Genomic DNA, 21411 nt, shown 5'->3' with positions numbered 1-21411 from the left:
CTGCTTTTCCAGAGGTCCTGAGTTCAAATCCCAGGAACCACATGGTGGCTCACAACCTACAAAGAAGTCTCTGGTACACCCTTCTGGTGTGCAAGAATACATGCAGGCAGAACATTTTATACATAATAAGTTTATTAACTTTAAAAAAAGCTCAAGGCCATCCTTGGCTATATGAGACGATGTCTCTCAAACAACAAAAAATGAATTGGTGCTGTTACTTTATAGGTAGAGTGAGGGTGGAAGACTATTTTTGTCCCACCTTTGAGAGTAGATAGAGATGGTAGGATGTAATTTTATGAGAGAGATAGCCTATTCTTCCTATTCAAAGAGCCCTTTCCAGATCTGCTGAGTTGTCTAAAGAGATGCTAGCTACAGAGATGCTTTAGAGTTCTAGTCAATATGGTTATTTTAGAATTTTATAGTCTTAGTATGAACATACGGTTTCAAAATGCATCTGATAGATTTACTTAGTAGTTTAATGTTGTGTGACAACAAGCTCAGGCCTCATGACTGCAAGCTCAGTGATGTGCCAGTTACAGTAAAGCATACTTCTACTTTCTTTCTGTTTGGCTCCCTCTTGGAGAGTTGAAGTAGATCTGACGTGGACTGATGAAGGGTCTTCCAGGAAGGATTCATATGACACTGGGGATAGCACTGTGTATCCCTTTTGGCTCTACTGTGACTTACTTAACTTTTTACAGATTAAAATTTTAGTTCAGTCTTAGAAGAAATGGAGACTAAATCTGTGGGTCAGGCAGTCTATTTTCAGAATGTACTTTTTTTGTTTTGAGACAGAGTCTCACAGTGTATCTCTGGCTGCCTATAACCATATAGAACATGGTGGCCTCAGATTCAGAGATCTCCCTGACACAAATGGTTATTACTGTTGTGTTTTTGTTTGTAAATATTGTTTTGAATTGTGTGTGTGTGTATTTATGTATAGGTATATGCATGCATGTTAGTGCAGAGGCTTGGATCCCAGAAGCCTTGGAACCACAGGAGGTTGTAAGCTGCCTGACAATTGGCTCTGGGAACTAAACCTGAGTCCTGTGAAAGGACCCTTACTGCTAAGCTTCTTTCCAGCCTGGATGTACTTAATTCCTATCTAGTAGGGAAGTCCAAGGTGGAAGACTTGTTCGAACCTACATTTTGGTGTGTTATTTTATTTTTTAATTATTTTTTGGTGTGTGGGAGTGGTGTTCAATTTTGATCCTTGAGCACATGCAGAGGACAAAACCTCTAACTTTATAAGTATTGTTCTTCTTTACAACTGGGGTTATAATCATTTATTTGGCATCTTCTCGTACACTTTTAAGGTAAGGGACATAGGGCAGGGGGCAGTTTTGTCCAGATGGTTAGGAAGGAAAACTATTTAACAGCAGGATTATATGACTGGATTTTGTTTCCTAGTCCTACTTCAAGTTCAGTCTGTTAGTTTTATATTTGACATATAGTTTTAGTTATTTGACATCATAAAATATAGGTCAAACATCTGAGCCAAGCAACCTTTACCTGATAAAAGACATCAAATAGAATTAGTATGCCTCTCCAGATGTTACTTGGATGTCAGTTAATTAAATATGATTGATTGATATCATTCTGAGGTTCTCCTGAGGTATGTTGTTTTGATATGTCAGTTAATTAAATATGATTAACATCTTTCTGATGTATGAGGAGAAAAGCCGTAAGACTTGTCTTTCAATACATCAGTTAAATTTATACTGTTTCACCATTTTGTTGGCAGGACTTTGTGTCCTTGTATCAGGATTTTGAAAACTTCTATACAAGGAACCTCTACATGAGGATCAGAGACAACTGGAATCGACCTATCTGTAGTGTGCCTGGAGCCAAGGTGGACATCATGGAGAGACAATCTCATGACTATAACTGGTCTTTCAAGTGAGTAGTGTTTGGAAATTATTTTTTATCAACAAAGGAATTTGTTTTGAGTATTCTCTCAAAGCAAAAACAGCAGCTGAAGATACAATATGATTGGTTTCCGGGCAATACTGTTCAATATTGTTGTTACTAGAATACTTTTTGGAGGGAGTGCTGGAGTCTAAAACCTCACACATGCTGGGCAAGCACTGTATAGTGAGCTACACCCACGGGCCTCACTGAAGTTTAAAGTTATTTTCTGTTTCATTTGATTCTCTTTTTTCCCCCTCAGACAGGGTTACTCTCTATAGCCTTGGCTGTTCTGGAACTCTCTCTGTCGATCTGGCTGCCATTGAACTCACTCACAGCCATTTACCTGCCTCTTCCTCCCAAGTGCTGGGATTAAATGTGTATACCACCACACCTGGTCTTCATTTAATTTTTATTGGATTATAAATCCAATATCCTGAAGAACATAATTCATCTATCTTTTTTTTTTAATTTTAGAAAGGATTTCATTAAGTCACCTAATCTGGCCTCAGATTCGCAATTCTCCTTCCTCTTCTTCCTCAGGCATGGAATTAGAGGAGCAAAAATGACCAGTTCAAAATTTTTGACCAAGAGTCAGGACAAGAAACTTCTCCGTCATGCTATTTTTGGAAAGAGAAATCCAGTGTATTATCTGAATTGATTGTTAGACATTTTAAATAAGATAAATGAGTTTGGGATAAATGGATATTTTTCTTCTTTGAAACTAGTACTTTTCATAAATATACTAGTTTAAAATGGTTTATGTTCTTATCATTTTACTATTTAGATTACATGAATATTATACATTTTTTGAGGGAAAATAATGTAAATATGTGATTGATCCCAGAGACAGCTACCCTTAGTCCTTGTGCGAATCCCCTAGTTCACAAAGCCATCACTCTGCAGAGGCTCCTATTGATTTTTTTGTCCAATTCCTTTTGTCAAAGTTTTCCTTTAGGTGTTTTGTGGGAATGTGTGTGTTGTATATATGTAATCTACAGGCAGGTTTTTGATACACACAAATGGGATCATATGTTATAAATTATCGTTTTTGTTCTTTTTATTTGCTAGCATACTTGTAACTTCTTGCCTGTGTGTCTAATCACTACACATTCATTATTTGTAGTAGCTAATAATACCCTACAGTATAGCTGTGCCATCTGCAGCTGTCTTGTGCTAGTCAGTCCCAGATCCTCAGCATTTAAACCTTGGGTTGGTGGGGAACCAATGGTGATGGTGTTCATGCTGACTAAGCTGCCATCATAGGGAATATCACTTGTCTCTGGGCCTACAGAGGGCCATGGCAAAAGGACGGGCTCTTAAAGGATCCTCCTGTGTACATGCTCACTTACAGAATTGCTGGGTCACCATATATATACCATTCAGTTACTAAAGTAGAACCAAATTGCCCTCCAGAGAAAAATATTGAGTGATAGTTTATAAGACTATTCTAAGACAAGGTTGGCTATCACACCTTAAACTTTTTATCACTGTCAATAATTAATACTTTTAAAATTGTATTCATTTATTTGTTTATTTGTTTCATTTTATATAAATACACTGTAGCTGTCTTCAGACTCAATAGAAGAGGGCATCAGATCACATTACAGATGGTTGTGAGCCACCATGTGGTTGCTGGGAATTGAACTTGAGACCTTTGGAAGAGCAATCAGTGCTCTTAACCGCTGAGCTATCTGTCCAGCCCAATACTTATTTTTTAAAGGTAATTTTTATTTTGTTTTCAATTTTTTCAAAGATTTATTTATTTATTGTATATAACTACACTGTAGCTGTCTTCAGACACACCAGAAGAGGGCATCAGATCTCATTACAGATGGTTGTGAGCCACCATGTGGTTGTTGAGATTTGAACTTAGGACCTCTGGAAGAGCAGTCAGTGCTCTTAACCACTGAGCCATCTCTCTAGCCCTGGTAATTTTTGTTGTTTGGCAATTTCATACTTTGTGCACAACACAAATTGGATTTGTTGTACCCTTTTGTTACTGGTGAGTTTGTGCCGCTTTTCTACAGATAGTGTTTCCTTTACTTCTGTGTATAATACTTCCTTTTGTGTTATCAGTATATATCACAATTAAGTATTAGACATGCTTGTATCATTAAGTTTTATACTATTGAAACACAGGTACACAGGAAATATAATTAAAGGTGTAATAAACATGGGTTCCTACAACTACCTTGGATTTGCGAGGAACACTGGGTCATGTCAGGAAGCAGTTGCTGAAGTTCTTAAGGAGTATGGAGCAGGAGTGTGCAGCACTCGCCAGGAAATTGGTAAGTGTGAGCTCAGGAGTGAGTAATACAGGCTCAGGGTTAGAATCATAAATATACAAACATTGACCCTTTGCTTTAGGTCAAGTCCAGCAGACACTTTCTTTTATATTTGAGATGGTTTCCAATGTGTTATATATGCATAATGTTCATAGCAAAGTTTCATATTTGTTTCTTCGTGGGATTGAATTGACTTTTGTAAATCTTAGAAGTGCCACTTATTGCATGGGTCCTATCAACTAAAACCTGGTGGGCTTTTCTACTGGCGAACTAGTGCTGATACTAATCCTGTAGATATAATTCAGGAATAAAATAATTAAATTTGCTAATTCATGTAAGGTATTTGGAACAGGCTAGACACTTAATACATATAAACTTTTGCCAAAACCCTATAAAATGTGAAGGATTAACAGTCTTATGTAATGCTCCCCCTTTTGTTTTCGTAGAGAACTGCTAAATGTTGACATTATAAGGCAGCTTTTTTTAAATATTTAAAACTGAAAAAATTGAATCAACAATTCACTAGGGTGGGCAAAGCCTTAGGAGTGGGTTGCAAGTACATTTGGGTGGTTTATGTGCAGGGTCCCTGACACTGCTGCAGGAAGTGGGGAGTCAATAGCTAAAGCCCTGTGGAGCTGCTACCTTTTGGCTAGAGTAACAGGAACTCTGGTCACTTCTCCCAGTCACTGCTTTGGGCTTCTTTACAGCACGGCACGGTGTTCCCAGAGCATCATTGTCTCAGTGGGCAGTGGGCCCTTCCCAGAGGAAACACTGCTTTGCATCTGTCAGAGCTAGTCACTAAGGCAGCCAATAGTACAAAGACAATAAAGGGATTCCATCAAATTCCATCTGCCACAGTAACTTTCATTCATGCTTTTCAGACTTTATGTGCACACTACAGATCTTTAGATCATCATTACCACTTTTCTTGGTTTCTTAGGAGGCTTCTGTAGTTGTTTTGATTTTTATCCCCAACTCTTTCAAGAGTGGATGCCATTACTGTGAGCCAAGACATAAGTATAAGTACTTCCTCCTAGAAAATACTCAGCTGCAGATTTCAACTAAAATTCAATTCTTGAGAGACCTAGAACATATTAAATGTATTTGGTTGGTTTCCCCTCTAAATTTTCATGGGTTCTCTGCTCTGCTTCTTTTAGACATTGAAAGGCTAGTGTGTGCTTTCTTAGCTCTGTAAGGATCCTTAGATGTTTGTCTGTTTTGTCTTTTGTTTCTTTCCTTCCTTCCTTCCTTTGCTCTTTGTTTGTTTGTTTGAGACAGGGTCTCACTATGTAGCCCTGGCTATCTTGGAACTCACTAGGTAGATCAGGCTAGCCTCACACTTAAAATTCTGCCTGTCCCGTCCCCTCCACCCCCCACCCGTGTGCTGGTATCAAAGGTGTGCACCACCATATCTGGCTTGGCTCTGTTCATTTGTTTTGTTTTGTTTGGCATTTTCTTAAAGTGTATTCTTATATGTAATATGGACATTCTTGATCTAAAGTCCTAAGTGTCTAAGAACATGCTTTGTAGTTACGGCGTGTGTGTTTTGTCTCTTGGATTTCATGCCAGTTTCGTGCTGGAGGGGCTTCAGTGGGTTTTTACCACATCTTAATCTAAGTGTCCCAGGGAAGCTCAAGAGGAGGAGCTTTGAGAGGTGTGGTTTTTGTTTTTGTTTTTCTGTTTGTTTACTGTAGTCCTCTGTGTACTCTTAGCTATTTCACTGGTGTAATGCCGTCCTGTCTCCAGCTTTAGTTTGAAATACATGTTTTCAGGACTGCCTTACAGTTACATGCTGATATTTGTTTATTTGTGGGTGTGGAAGAGGTCCCTTCAGGAATTTTGTTTTCCTTGTCCAAATTGTATTTATTTCCTGTATCTTACTTTCAGTAACAAATTCCCTTATTGGTAGAGCTCATGTCTTCCTGGGTATGTAGTAGATTGAAATTTGATATCGGAAACTGTCTTCTCTAATGTATTGCTTGACTAATAGTTCTGGTACTGCCACATTTGAGGCAATTGGATTCTAGCCTCCTTGTCTGACACTAGTGGCTGGTCAGGTATGGTGCTGTTCTGATTCCCAGGTTTTCTGTGACATTCCTTCTTTCCAATCTTCTAACCAAAAAGACTATTGTTTAGAAACCTTCAATGGGGATGGATAGTGCATAAACATGCTTAACAATCCCAAAGTACGCAAAGGCATCTGAATAAAGATGCACTTGCTGCATGTGGTCCAGCTCTGTAGTTCCTCTTCCTGCAGCAATGAAGTCTGCTGCTGTTTTTCTGGACAGTTGTTTGTTTTTTATATTCAAAGTTTTTAAAATCTTAAATTATTTTTAGTTAACATGCAAAATAAATAGGTTTCTTTTTTACATTTTAGTACATTTAATATATACTTACTTGTATGTTCATATTTTTTCCGTCTACTACTATTCTTGTCTTCACTCACTTCCTTCCATTCACTTCTTCCCCCCAGACAGCCCCATGTACTTCATATGATAAAGGTCATATAAATTAGATTCTTCATATGAGGAAAAAGTGTTTGTTTCCTTTTTAAAAAGCTTTTTCCTTTGATTTTTTTTTTTTTTACTTTTTTTTAGTGTATCAGATTCCAGTTATACCTTGCTGTGACTGTCTCTTTCTCATACACATTGCTTTCTCCATGATCCCCTGTGAACATTTTTCTCAGCTCTTGCTTTTTAAAGACACATACTAACTCTTGGTATCTCTCTTCTAGTTGTCTTCCTTTTCTGTCCTTTTTATTTGTTTCATTTGAGATATTGAGTGGGCAGATCTGTCTATAAATTTGCCCTTCCTCACCATTTACAGCCTAGCATTGCACACACACTTCAATATCTGCAGTACAGGAGTTCAGAATAATGTTTTTTATTGAGTGAGAGAAGGAAGAATTACTTGATTGTTGTAGGGTTTCGAAAGGATGGTGGTGGTACTTCGTTTTTAGTCTTAAAAGCTTTATTAACATATAATTTATATGATATAATTTGTCCATTTAAAGAGTATACTTCATACATAGTCCTTTAGGATATTCACAGAGATGGAACCTTCAATACAGTTTAAATTTTACAATATTTTCATTCCTTCTGGTAGAGCTGCCTGACCCACTTGACTTCTTCATACAGGAAACCTGGACAAGCATGAAGAACTAGAGAAGCTGGTAGCAAGGTTCTTGGGTGTGGAAGCTGCTTTGACCTATGGCATGGGATTTGCAACAAATTCAATGAACATTCCTGCTCTTGTTGGCAAAGTAAGAGCGTCATTTGTGGTAGTTCTCTTACAAATATGTTCTTGTTTTGATAAATACATCCAGTTGGCAATCATTACTAACTAAGCATAGTTTACAAAGATACTCCATCACAGATTTAGTTGGGACTTTCCTCTTAGGACCCATGGTCCTTTCTTCTTTCTGTACAAATTTTAATGGATGAAAATAAACCCAAATGACTCAAAAGTATGAAAGAAAAGTTTAATTCAGAAAGGTAATCATTTTTAGTAAAATAAATATCAAAGTGCATTTATCATTGTATTTGGATAAATTATACCTAAACATAACATATCTGTATGTGACTGTCTTAGTCAAGGCTTTTTCTTTCTTTCTTTTTTTTGTTTAAGATTTACTTATTTTATGTTTGTGAGTACACTGTCACAGACACACCAGAAGAGGGCATCAGATCCCCTTTCAGATGGTTGTGAGCTACCGTGTAGTTGCTGGGAATTGAACTCAGGACCTCAGGAAGAGCAGTAATTGTTCTCAACCTCTGAGCCACCTCTCCAGCCCCTTAGTCAAGGTTTCTATTCCTACAAAAAGCCATCATGACCAAGAAGCAAGTTGGGGAGGAAAGGGTTTATTCAGCTTACACTTCCATATCGCTGTTCATCACTAAAGGAAGTCAGGACCGGAACTCAAGCAGGTCAGGAAGCAGGAGCTGATGCAGAGGCCATGGAGGGATGTCACTTACTCTTCTGGCTTGCTCAGTCTGCTTTCTTATAGAACCCAGGTCTACCAGCCCAGGGATGGCACCACTCACAATGGGCTGGGCCCTCCCCCTTGATCACTAGCTGAGAAAATGCCTTACAGCTGGATCTCATGGAGGCATCTCCTCAACTGAAACTCCTTTCTCTGTGATAACTCCAGCTTGTGTCAAGTTGACACAAAACCAGTCAGTACAGTGACTATATCTATCTGCATATCCCTCCTGTGATAGAACTTGTCATGGTTACTGTAAGGATCGATAAAAATGCTTTGTAGTGTAGTTGAATAGCACTGTCAGCTTGAAAAAAAAAACCCTTGAGGTGGTTTTACTTTCCTTCCTTCCTTCCTTCCTTCCTTCCTTCCTTCCTTCCTTCCTTCCTTCCTTCCTTTTAAATCTTAGCATTCATGTTTAGAAATGGAATGTTGACAAAAGTAGTGGATTACCTCAGACTTGATTTTGCTTGTCTGTTGATTATATGTTCAAACTTACGACTGAACATGTCACATCATTTTTCTGGTCCTCAAAGTTTCCTTTTAGTGGATTAGCATAATTGTAATGAAGCTGTAACTGTATGTTTCTGTCAGGAACCAACGAGATAAGAAATAACCAAATAGCAGCGCAAGAGAATTAAACCCAAGTGTATTGACATCACTAAAATGGCACTGCTTTATTGTACATTGAAGTAGAAGACAGATCTTCTCAGATGAGACAAAAGTAGTAAGCTCCATAATATCAAATGAACCTATTTGAAATATAAGGATATGCACATTAAAAGTAAAATGATGAAGATTGCACTCTGGCACACACCTACCATCCTTGTCACCCAGAAAGCTGAAGCAAGAGTACTTTTCAGTTCCAGGGATTTGAGATCAACATAGAACTGGGGAGCAGGGGCTGTGTCTAAAATAGGGAAAGAATGTCTGGGGATGTGACTGCAACCCAGTGGTACAGTGCATGTTTAGCATGTGTACGGTCCTGGGTTTATCTCTAGCCTTCAAAGAAAAAAACTATGAAAAAGATGTAGCATGCAAACTAATGAAAAAGTAGACATTATTATATTGGTGATAGAAACAGATTTCAGACTAAGGAATATTGTGAAGATGAGTATTAATCAAAAGAGTTGGTTGATCAAGATGTATTAGGGACCTGATAACAGCTTCACAGTACAGGAAGTAAAAACTGATGAAACTCTAGGGAGAGCAGAGAGCAGAAGTGTAGTATGTGCCCTGCTACAGCAGAGTCGTCGTGGTCCAGAGCATTAGGAGAGCACACGCAACTTACTAACCTACTAGGTACCTACCATCCCAATAGCAGCAGAATATTCATCAGGATGCACATTTACCAGGATACACTGTTCCTTTAGTAGTTAAGTAAGTTTTAATATATTTGGACATATTAAATTATTAAAGTATGTTCTTTGACCACAGAGCAGCTTAATCAGAATTATTCACATAAATTTTTGGAAGTTAAAGGGGGAAAAAGGCAAAACAAAAAGTAGTGCAATGTAGCATCACAAATTACAGGTTAAAACTAAGACAATGCACAGGTAGACAGAGAACACTAAATCTACTTAGGGTTTTAAGGTTGAGTGTGTACACCTTTAGTGTATATTTAATGTCTATTAAATGCTTATTTTGGAGGGAATAAAGTTTTCTACCTTAAGAAATCATAAAAAGGGGCTCGAGAGGTCCTTCAGTGGTTAAAAGTACTTGCTGCTTTTTCAGTGTATCCCCGCACTCACATAGTGTCCCACAGCTACCCGTGACCCCAGTACTAGGGATCTGATAACTTTTATGATTCCACTGCCAGCAGACATGCCTGTGGTACACATACCTATGTGTGGGCCAAACACTGGAAAAGAGCAGACCAGGCCCAACTAAGTAAACAGGAATTATGCAATAGCAATTAATAGAGAATCAGTAAATTATAGGGAAGCCAGTGAAACTGAAGCCTTTTCTTTGAGAAATGAATAAAATAGCCAAATCTAACTAGACCCACCAGGATAAAAAGAGAGGAGGCAAAATGTAGCAGTACACAGACAAATGGAGAACATATTTCATGTCTACTGTCAAGCGCTTCCGTTCTCTGCCCCTGGTTTCAGTCGAGGCTCCACACTGCATTCAGTTGTAGCTTCCAGTCTTCTCCAGTGTGTATTTTCTGGCTTCCATGTTGGAAGATATTATCTGGCTCTTTATTTGTAGATGGCATGGGTTATGCAGAAGGGCATCACAGAAGCGATATCCACCTCAGTGTGTTGTATAAGATGCACAGTGCACATATGTTACTAATATGCAAATAAACACTGGTCACAGGGCTAGGATGTCAGGCTACTGTAACTATTGTAATTACCAATTCAAGTCACAGAGAAACTTGGGCACTATGTGAAAAGTATTTTTATTAAATTTCATACACTAATTTTAGTGTGAATATGCACAGTTGATTGCTTTGGTATTCTCAGACATTTTTGTTCTCACTCCTATATTTATTCATTGAAGTTATAGAAGAGCTGTTTCTTCTCTATATCAGTATGGAATCACAGATACTTCATTATGTATGTAATAACCCAACAGTGGTATCTCCTTTTTAAAACTTTAGTTATTGGGCTGGAGTTAAGAGCACTGACTTCCAGAGGTCCTGAGTTCAATTCAGCAACCACATGGTGGCTCACAACCATCTGTAATGAGATCTGATGCCCTCTTCTTGTGTGTCTGAAGAGAACAGCAGTCTACTCATGTACATAAATAAATAAATCTTGACCCCAAAATTATTTGTTTGTTTATTTATAGCCAGAGTTTCTTGGTAGCTGTTAGCTGCCTGGAACAAACTCTAGACCAGGCTGACCTTGAATTGAACTCAAGAGATCTGTTTGTCTCTGCCTCACAAGAGCTGGGATTAAATACGAGTGTCTTTTTTAGTTGCTTTAATTGTTTTAGTCTTTGCCATTGGGGTATTGTGAAATGATTTTTATGTGGAAAATTCATTCATTCATTCATCTGTGGTAGTATCAAGGATATAACCAGGGCCTTTTACATACTAGGCAAATGCTCTCTACCACAGATCTTTATGCCTTCACCTCATATTAAGGTTATTTTTGAAAGTCAAAAACATGTTTTTGTATTTTGTCTTGTTTTATTTATTTATTTATTTTAACTAGGTTGACGGGTCCCATGGAAGAGTAAGAAGTTGGGAAGAAATAAACTACCAGTAGTATCAGGCTTTGCTCTCTTAATTTATGTGTTAATTTGTGTTCAGGGATTTTTAAGAGGCGTATACACTGTGATTTGGGGTTTATAAATAGTTTCTTCCCTGAACTCTAGAGATCTAATAATGAAGGGAAAAAGCACCATTTCTACTACTGCCCTTTCTCACAAATTGATACATACATCTAAATTCTCTCTATGCAAAGACACTAGAATCTTTTAAAGTCGGGCAGATTTTAGCTGTAAGAACCTGTTGCTGTGTATATGGATAATTAAGTTGATAAGGTGAAAGATTGTTGCATACAGGCCAGGATTCTGCATCTGCATCTTGGAAAACCAGTTACCGCTATTATTTGTTGGCAGTTCACCTTCCTGTGCTGTGGTTTTGCAGGGCTGCCTGATTCTGAGTGACGAGCTGAACCATGCATCACTGGTTCTAGGAGCCAGACTGTCGGGAGCAACCATTCGAATCTTCAAACACAACAGTGAGTTAGTCCGAGGCTTTGCCTTTGACTTTGATATTCTTTTGGACAGTGGTGGTGATTACATTAAGTTACGTTAATAGACGGAAGTACAATGCAGCTGAAATGAAGATTTTAAATGTTTAGTTTTTTTTTAAATATGTTCTCTTTAATGAAATAAAAGCAGAATATGTAACATTTAAAAAAGAAAAATGGGGCTGGAGAAATGGCTCAGTAGTAAGGACACTGACTATTCTTCCAGAGAAACTGGGTTCAAATCCCAGCACCCACATGTCACCGCACTGCTGTTTTTAACTTCAAGAACTGACACCCTGATATACACGTATTCAACACACCAATGCACATAAAATTTAAAAAAAAATATATATATATATAACATTTTTAAAAAGCAGAATATGGTAACACATATAATTCTACTACTTGAGAGGCTGAAGGTGAAGGAGTTTTAATTTGAGGTCAGCATGTGCATATGTATCTGTCTGTCTGTGAATGAATAGAATACATGGAAGGGATTTCTTTTTGCACTTTACATTGCCTTCCTTGATTTGACTTAAGTTTTCCATCCCATGTCCTTGTTTACAAATCTCTTTCCAAATACAATTAGTGAATGTGTGTCTTATATTTGTGTGCCTATAATGTGTCTTGTCATAACACTAGAAGTAGTGAATAAGATTAGTGAAGAGATGTTGATAGTTAAACAAACAAGTAAATAAAATACAATAGTGGGATCAGCAAGGTACCTTAGTGTAAAGAGCTTGCCACACAAACTTGATGGCATGAGTTCAATCCCTAGAACCCATGTAAGAGAATTGACTCCATAAAGTTGTCTTATGAGTCTCCCCCAACCCTGCCCAGTCAGATGTATGAAATAACACACACACACACACACACACACACACACACACACACACACACACCATTAAAAAATTGTTACTGTAAAGATAGCTCAGTGGTTAAAGAGTGTGTACGGCTTTTAAAGAGGATCTGAGTTTGGTTCCTACCACCCACTTAAGGCAGCTCACAATGACATTTGATTCCAGATCTACCCTCTTCTGACCCCTACAGATACTTGAACTCATTTGCATACATACACACACAATTAAAAATAAATCTTACATTTAAAAAAAAGTTACACAACATGTAGGGCTTGGGGAGATGGCTCACTCTGTATTTGCCACACAAGTGTGAAAACCTGAATTCAGATTCCCATCACTTATACAAAGAGATAGGCATGGCAGCTCATGCTATAGTCGCAGCACTGAGAGACGGAGACAGGAAGATCTTTGGGGCTAGCCCATCTAGATAAATTGGTGAGCTAGAAATTCAGGAGAGATCATAACTCAAAATATTTGGTGGAGTAATATGGTTTGAATATGCTTGATCCAGGAAGGTGTGACCTTGTTGGAGTAAGTGTAGTCTTGTGTGTCACTGTGTGTCACTGTGGGTTTTAAGACCCTTGTCCTAGCTTCCTGGAAGTGAGTCTCCTCCTGTTTGCCTTTGGAACAAGATGTTGAACTCTCTGTTCCTCCTGTGCCATACCTGTCTGGATGCTGCCATGCTCCAGCCTTGATGATAATGGACTGAACCTCTGAACCTGTAAGCTAGCCCCAATTAAATATTGTCCTAAGAGTTGTCTTGGTCGTGGTGTCTATTCACAGCAGTAAAACCCTAACTATGACAAATATATTTGAGAAAGACATGACATCAACCTCTGTCCTCTACAAATACACATGTATGGATGTGTACCTGAACATGTGTATGTATATGTTTGTGTGTATGTGTGTATATACATATGTAAACACATACACCACACACATATATACACAGATATGCATAAGAAAAGTAGAACAGACAAATGTTGAGGCACAGTAATGTACAGAGAAGGTAGGAGGACAGGGGCTAGTGTCTTCAAGCTAAAACTTGTTTCCTGTGTGGAAATATCTTCTTGCACTGCTATAATAGTTTATTAAAAAATCATAGTTTTAACAATTTAAAACACATAGAGGGAGAAAGATCATCTAGGTGTATTTTTTACATCTTCTCTTACCACGATGTGCGTAAGATGAAAATGTAAAATAATCATGCCAAAATGTTAGGTCTGTCCCTCTGGGGGGAAAGATTGGATGGTGATAGCTTCGGTGTTTGTTTCATCGTATGTAAAATGTTCGTTCCACAGTGAGACTGCACAGTGTCTTGTTGTATGTGATTGAGATTTTTTCATTGTTATGAAACTTTTAGCCATACATGTTGTGATCTTGTTCATATCTGTGATTCTTTCTCCACCTTTATTTAATGTGATGTGTCCAGATGTGCCATAACTCTTCAGCTCCTTTGTTTGACCCTTAAATCCTTTCTGAACCTGTTCACCAAGAAAAGAACTACACTCACCTGTTTGCATAATCTTCTGATTCCTGTAGAGCAGTTCCACAGTACCTAGAGAAAAAGCATGTTTTAGATACCTTGCTAAATATGACTGTGTGTACACACTGGTCACATAGTCTATTATGTGTCATTTTCTGAATCTAATAAGGACACAGTGTTTTGGGGTTTTTTATGCCTAGAGTAATTTTTTATGCAGCTCTTGTATATGTAGATACTTCTTCAAGCTGGTATTTTCAAGCTGATGTCTTTTTATTGATTTTAGGAGGATTTAATTGTTCTTCTATTTCACTATTTTTATTTAAATGTCTTGCTATTTTGACTCATCAAAATGTCTGACTTTTAGATTATATTTAATGGTTTCTTCATTAAAGGAGCTTGTTCTCTCACATCTTTCTTTGGGAGTTTTGTGGCATATTTAAACTTTAAATTTACATGGAATTTATGGGATATATGATAAAAGGAAGGTGAAAATTATTTTCTTAAGTAGGCAAACTTCCCAAGCATTCTTGCTGTAGATTGCTCCTTTTGCTAAAGTTTGTAGACTTTGTCATTGTTGTTGCTTGTTTTTTGAAATGAGGCCTCATTGTGTGACCCTGGCTAGCCTGGAACTCACCATATAGCCTAGGCTGTCTTTAAATTCACAATGATTCTTCTGTTTCAACCTCCTGTGTGCTAGGATTGCAGCCATACACAGCCACATTCAGCTTTCTTTTTCCTGTTGTCTTCCTTTTGTCCAAAATGTTGAATCACTATTTACTGTCTGTCTCCTTGCTGTACATCAACAACAGTGGGTAAGATCTGCCTGTCTCCTGCTCACACTGAGCAGCTCTGAGTCAGGCAGTTTACTGCTGTGGTGAGTGCTGCTGTCTCTTGCCAGGCTGGTTGTGGTCCTGCAAATACTGATAGGTGTAGTGCAGTTGTGACCTTTAGTTCACCCTGTTGTGTGTTTTTATTACATTTCCCTTTCTTATCAAAGTCTGATTAGAAAAAGAACCGAGTTGGGCTTATCTTTCAATGATAAGCAGTAAAGAGCACAAAAGCCTGTCTCCACTAGCACGATCTTTACTTCATACTGCTTATATTTTTAGGGAGAATTTTTTTAATGTCATTCAGAACAAATATTTTAAGTATAAAGCCTATAGAGACAGGAACAGTGGAGTTCAAAGCATTTATGGGGAAAAGTAAGGTCCTTGTTAATGATAGCACCAAACATGCTGTTTCTCAAGAGTGCAGCTGATAGACTCCATGTAGAACAAGCTCATGTGGTTAGACTCATGCATGCCCCGCACTGGCATTGTTTAACCAATACAAAGACAAGGCTATTCAATAAGCAGCTGTTGAATACATCCTGGGTAAAAGGAAATAGATCATGCACTTTGAGGGTGTTTTCCCTTGGTGCTCACAGAGGTTAGATCTCTTGGATCTGGACTTATGGATGTTTGTGAAATCCTGTGTATGTGCTGGAAATCAAACCATGGTCCTTGGCAAGGAGAGCAAATGCTCTAATACCCTTAGCAATCTCTTCAGGTCCACAAATATTTGCTTTTTAAAAGGAACATGTATTTGGGGTGATTGGTCTTGCTTGGTCTTTATACAGTTATTTCTGTATGAACCACTTTTCATTTCAAGATGAATCACTTAGGTTAGAGATGCAGTTTGATTTTAAAAATGAAGAAAGCTAGTTCAAAGGCAGAGAATATAACATAAAACAGTAGAGTCATTTTCTATCTAAGCAATTAAAGCAATCAGTTCAGTCATTTAATCTCACTGATGACTTTGAACATTTGTCACATTTAGATGTCAACTAAGGTAGCAATAATTTACTCTTTTCTGCTCAGCTCTGATTATGTTGATGCCCTCTGCTATCTGAGACAGTTCTGAATAAGAAATGTGTGTTTACATTTTTCTAATACTGTTAGAAAAAAGATACTTTAGGACTAAATTCTTTCTTTTTGCCATAGATATGCAAAGCTTGGAGAAGCTCTTAAAAGATGCCATTGTTTATGGTCAACCTCGGACTAGAAGGCCCTGGAAGAAAATTCTAATTCTTGTGGAAGGCATATATAGGTAATCTTGCTCTCTTACTCTTAACCATGATGTAGGCCTGCAAAGTCAGTAAGCTTTCAGCTGACGGGCTGGCTTGACTAACTCCTTCTGGAAACTAGGGAGACAGTGGCCATGACTTGTTGTAAATACCTGGAGGCAGAGGACGCACTGAACGTGAAGGTCTCTATGTGAGGATATTTTTCTACTGCTTATGAAAAGCTTACAGATAAAGGTTCTAATTCCAGCACACAGGAGGCTGAAATGGTAAAACCATCTATTTGAGGCCCACCCAGGGTACATGGCAGGACCCTTGCACAGTGGTTATACTCTTGTCTAGCATATATGAGGTCCTGGATTCAATTTCCAGTCTCACACAAAACAAAATAAATAAAATAATTTGGTTTTGCTTGTATTTTTGAGATAATGGTCTTATGTATCCAGCACTGACCTTGCACCCCTGATGCTAACTCTGCCTCTTGGGTGCTGGGATTTAAAGGCATATTCTCTCATTCCAGGCTAAATTTTCATTTTCAAAAAAATGTTTTTTGTTAATCTGGGCATCATGCCTTAGTTAGGTGATTGCAGTGATAAAGACCATGACCTAGAGCTACAATCCAATGAAGGAAGCCCTGGGCAGGGATTCAAGGCATGTATAATGAGCACAGCGCTTAATGTTTCTTATAAGTGCAAGCTTTAGGAAGACTCCTGTGGGCTTGGGATATGGGTAGGTGTAGAGTACTTTCCTAGCCTATCCAAGGCCCCAGCTTTTATTCCTAACCTCACAAAAGCAATCTGCTGTGGCTTTAATTGTTTTCTGTTGTAAAACCAGAAGTGGAGTTTTCAGATTTATTTTAAAAAGCAATAATCTCAGAATGTTAACAGTTGATAAGGTGAACAGTTGCTAATTTTAATAAGAGTTAAAAGGTCCCTGTTTTGTTTTTAACCCTGTTTTGCTAGCATGGAAGGGTCTATTGTTCGCCTTCCTGAAGTGATTGCTCTCAAGAAGAAATACAAGGCGTACTTGTATCTGGATGAGGCTCACAGCATTGGGGCTCTTGGCCCTTCAGGGCGAGGTGTGGTAGACTACTTTGGCCTGGATCCAGAGGATGTAGATGTTATGATGGGAACATTCACAAAGAGCTTCGGTGCTTCAGGAGGATACATTGGAGGCAAAAAGGTAAAATAGGTCTTTGGAATTGCCAATTAGAGATCAAAAAACTGTTGGATTTGGGAACTGTCTAGTAGGTGGGGTCCTGAACCTGGGATATTGAGATCCTAGATGTTCTCGTGGATGGTGTCATAATGCTGGTAGACATCCTACTTCAGATGCCTGCAGAGTGACTTTTATATCTCTCACTGAGTTAAAGGCTGGTTCTGTTCAGTGTTTGTTTGTTCATTTGAGCTTCTAAACTACATTCTGGTCTGGGATACAGAATACTCTTTTATAAAGAGCACACAGAGGTGCTTCTTGTTTGCTATAGTCTTCTGTTGGGTTTGAGTTATGCTCTCACCTTGAAAGCGTTGTCACAGGAACCATTGGGAGTGGAAGATAGGAATGCACACACAAGAAGAGAAGGTTTATTAGCTCTAAGACTCTGCAAAACATTTTTTTCAATGTTATAACTGACCTCTAAGGCAGTTAAGAATTCATGCAAAATCGTGTAGTCTGCTCTTGAATGTGTCTTTGCTTCGAAGACCTTGGAGAAAGCATTTTTAACTTTTTAGTTTCCTTATTAGTAAAGTAAATATGGCTGGTTTGTAATGTAATGGTTTAAAAATGCTGTGTGCCTATGCTACAACACAAATGCATTCTGCATATATGTTAACTGAAATGAATAAAAAGGTCATGTCATATGATGGTTTTATTCTTCATATGTTTTCTCTTGAATAGATGTGGAAACAATGTAGATTTAGTAGTTCCCAGATGTTAAGGAGGTGGGAAAATAGAAATGGGTACAATGTTTCCTTGTAGGGTGAAGAAATGTTCTAAAATTAGCTAATGGTAAGGGTCACAAAGCTCTGATTATGCTAAAATTCATTGAATTGTACACTTTACAAGGGTGACTGTGATGGAATATGGCTTAAATTTCTATAAAGCTATTACTGTTTAAAAAAAAAAAAAACCCTGAGCCATGCCTGTAGCTCAATAGTAAAGAATTGGCCCACCAAGTATGCTGCCCTGGATTTGACTCTCAGTACCACAGAAAAGATACTCATAAATGCTGTGAATTTCCTCTTAAAACTAAACAATTGGAGCCTTAAAGAGTGATCTTCTCAGTGTATACAGTGTGGTGGGAAAGCTCAGAGCTACCATCATGCCTGACAAGAGACAGAATTATCTTTGCCTTTACTACCAGCAGACACATGTTCAGCATTAACTCAACGGCAACAAAAGCTAGAACAGTTTTTTTTTAAGTTAACATAGATTATAGTCAGAAGAACCTGAAATTTTGTAACACAACCAAAATGACCCATAGAAATAGCAGTAGGGAAAGAGATTTAGTATAACTGATTTTTCTATGGTTGTTGGATCTTTATGGGTTCATGCTAAGAAAAGCTAAACATTTTTACCCCCGAGGGTAGCAGAAAGCTGCTGGAGGTTTGGTTCTCTGACAGCAGTACATCACAGAACAATGGTCTAAGGGTCTTTGTACCACCCCAAGTTATAAGTGCAGTACTTCAGAAGGATATGTAGTGCTAATAATAACAAAACCAACAAGTAGGAAGAAGTCTGTACTCACTGAAATAGCATGTTTATGTGCAAGAAATGCTTTGTTCTGAAGACGTAATATCAGCTCGTCTCTCCTCTTGAAGCTCGCTGATGATTACAGTGGGTCTCATTCTAACCTCCTCTTGTTCTTATAAGAATTCCATGAAGGTGTCCTGATCAAGTGTGTGCATATCCAGAATTTCCAAGAAAAAAAAAGGAATTTTGTAGTGCAGTTTTTTTTTTTAAATTTTTATTTATGTATAGTCTTTATTTTTATCATATTCTTAGCTCATTACACCTTTTTTGTCCATTTCTATTTCCACTGATTTCCCTTGTGCAGTTTTCTTAAATGGGTTATGGGGTGCATAGATTCTGGCCACAGTTACTTGTGTATTTTGCATTCACCAGAGTTCGACAATCAGGGAATCAAATCAAACCCTGAAAATTCTGGTGTGTGAGCTACATGCAGCAGTTGTGGACCAGTACCCCGTGAAAGATGGTGCTACTGCAGAGGAAGCCACACATGAGAGGAATCTGTGACCCGATACCAGGTTCTAGCCTTCTTTGATACCAGGTTTTACATGTATTTGGTGGCTAGAGTGTATTTATTAAATTAGTCATTCACCCCAGAAGCAGGTTTTTCTCATTAGCTTTGAAACAGACTTCAGACAGTTAACAAGTCTGTAAGTCAGGAAAATGTGTGAGCACCTTGTTAGAGTGCTTGCTAGCACCTTGTTTGTTAGAGTCAGTGCACTGACCTCTAGATCCTCCTGTCTCTTCCTCTCACACACTAGGATTAGGTGCATTTGCCATCTCACCTGGCCTGCCAGAGTTCTAAATATCTCATGATGCTTTATTTGCCCCAGAAAATGAAGGCCAGAATGCTACATATTTATATTTCAGTTTTACTAGTTTTTCTAAGAACCAAAGAAAAGTTTCTAAAAAATGAAGAAAGAGCACAAAAGGAAAAGACACATGGAGAATGTGGTGGCTGCTTTCTAGATGTTGACAGTGAGGGCTGTTGCAGAGAAGAAGATAGTGCTGTCACATACATCATTGTATGTAGACGTCAGATATCTTTCATCAGTGCCCTCTTCTGCGTTTAGATGTCTGCACCACTCTTGGTGTGAATTGTGTCGAAAAGCCACTTGCTGCATGAAATGTCCCTTGTGAGCACTGCATTTGGTTTGTGCATGGTGCGCTTCTGCAGGCACCATCCACACTCCTCACAAAACCAAAACACTTCCACTTCTTAAGCAGCCTCTGACTGTTCTGGATGCAGTCAGTTCTCGCCCGGCTTGTTGTAAATTCTTCTAAAGTTGTACATCGTTACCTCCACATTGTGTGGCTTTTCTTGGGAAGACATGAACAGATATCTGTTCATTGCAAATAGGACACCGATGGCAGAAGAAAGTTGTGTCTAGTAAGTGATGGCCTTTAGAGGAGAACCACTGTCAGTTGCTTCTAGTCAGGTTTGATAGATTTTTATTATGATTTTTTTACCTTTTTGTTAATGAGACAAAGCTTACTTTGGGAGTTAACTGATTTTTTTTAAGTGATATATTGATGTGAATTAAAGATAGTCATATGAGGTATCATTTCAGAATTGGTACGTGGTATTTGTGCTTTGGGATGCAATTGTGAGAAAATTAGAAGCAACTGCCTATTTCAGTTGTGTTGCCTCTTTTTATTTGTTTTTGATGCATAAACGGCTCTCACCCTTCTTCACTAAAGATGTATTCTTATTGTATAGCCCAGACTAGCCTTAGATTTGCAGTCTTCTTGCCTTATCCTCCCAGAAATTAGGGTTAGAGGCATATGCCACTATACCCAGTAGTATACCAGATTCTTGTTATGCATAGTTTTTTTTCTTTTTTAAGATTTTTTTATGTGAGTACACTATAGCTGGTGTCAGACACACCAGAAGAGGGCATCAGATCTCATTACAGATGGTTGTGAGCCACCAAGTGGTTCCTGGGAATTGAACTCGGGACCTTTTGAAAAGCAGTCAGTGTGCTCTTAACCCCTGAGCCATCTCTTCAACCCATGAATATTTATGTAAATATTTAAATGAGGATCTGGAGAGTTGGCTTAGCAGCTAAGAGCTGTTCTCACCTGAACTCATACCTGCCAGTTGTGTGCTATGTCACTGAGTGATACACTCCTAGCCTAGGACAAATTGTTATTTCTGAGTATACAGACAGGCAGTATGTGTATAGGATGAGACACAAATGACACTTAGAAGCAAATCATTGTCAAAAAGCAAGTTAGTATTAACCTTGGGCGTTGTCCTGTTTCTGACATTTTTGTTGGCCAGCTGTGAGCATTGCTGGTGTTAGCTGACCTTTTGTTTCAGCTCTGCACCAGGCTGTTGAAGGGAAGAGTTCAGTAACACCTAGAAGGAAG

At 38.3% G+C, this 21411-nt stretch overlaps 1 protein-coding gene across 1 annotated transcript in view; it reads left to right on the top strand.

The window, feature by feature from the left end:
• The window catches only part of SPTLC2 (serine palmitoyltransferase long chain base subunit 2), an 80916-nt gene that overhangs the window by 33255 nt on the left and 26250 nt on the right, over positions 1–21411 (top strand). Inside the window, exons 3-8 of the mRNA XM_080942550.1 lie at positions 1745–1899; positions 4051–4199; positions 7334–7458; positions 11777–11870; positions 16211–16316; positions 17253–17472. Coding sequence (XP_080798676.1) covers positions 1745–1899; positions 4051–4199; positions 7334–7458; positions 11777–11870; positions 16211–16316; positions 17253–17472 — 849 coding nt within the window. The remainder of the gene's footprint in view (positions 1–1744; positions 1900–4050; positions 4200–7333; positions 7459–11776; positions 11871–16210; positions 16317–17252; positions 17473–21411) is intronic.

The sequence above is a fragment of the Micromys minutus genome (assembly GCF_963924665.1).
Source record: "Micromys minutus genome assembly, chromosome: 1".
NCBI classification, from domain to species: domain Eukaryota; kingdom Metazoa; phylum Chordata; class Mammalia; order Rodentia; family Muridae; genus Micromys; species Micromys minutus.
Note: the sequence above shows the minus strand (reverse complement) of the source record. Positions and strands in the feature narration are given on the sequence as shown.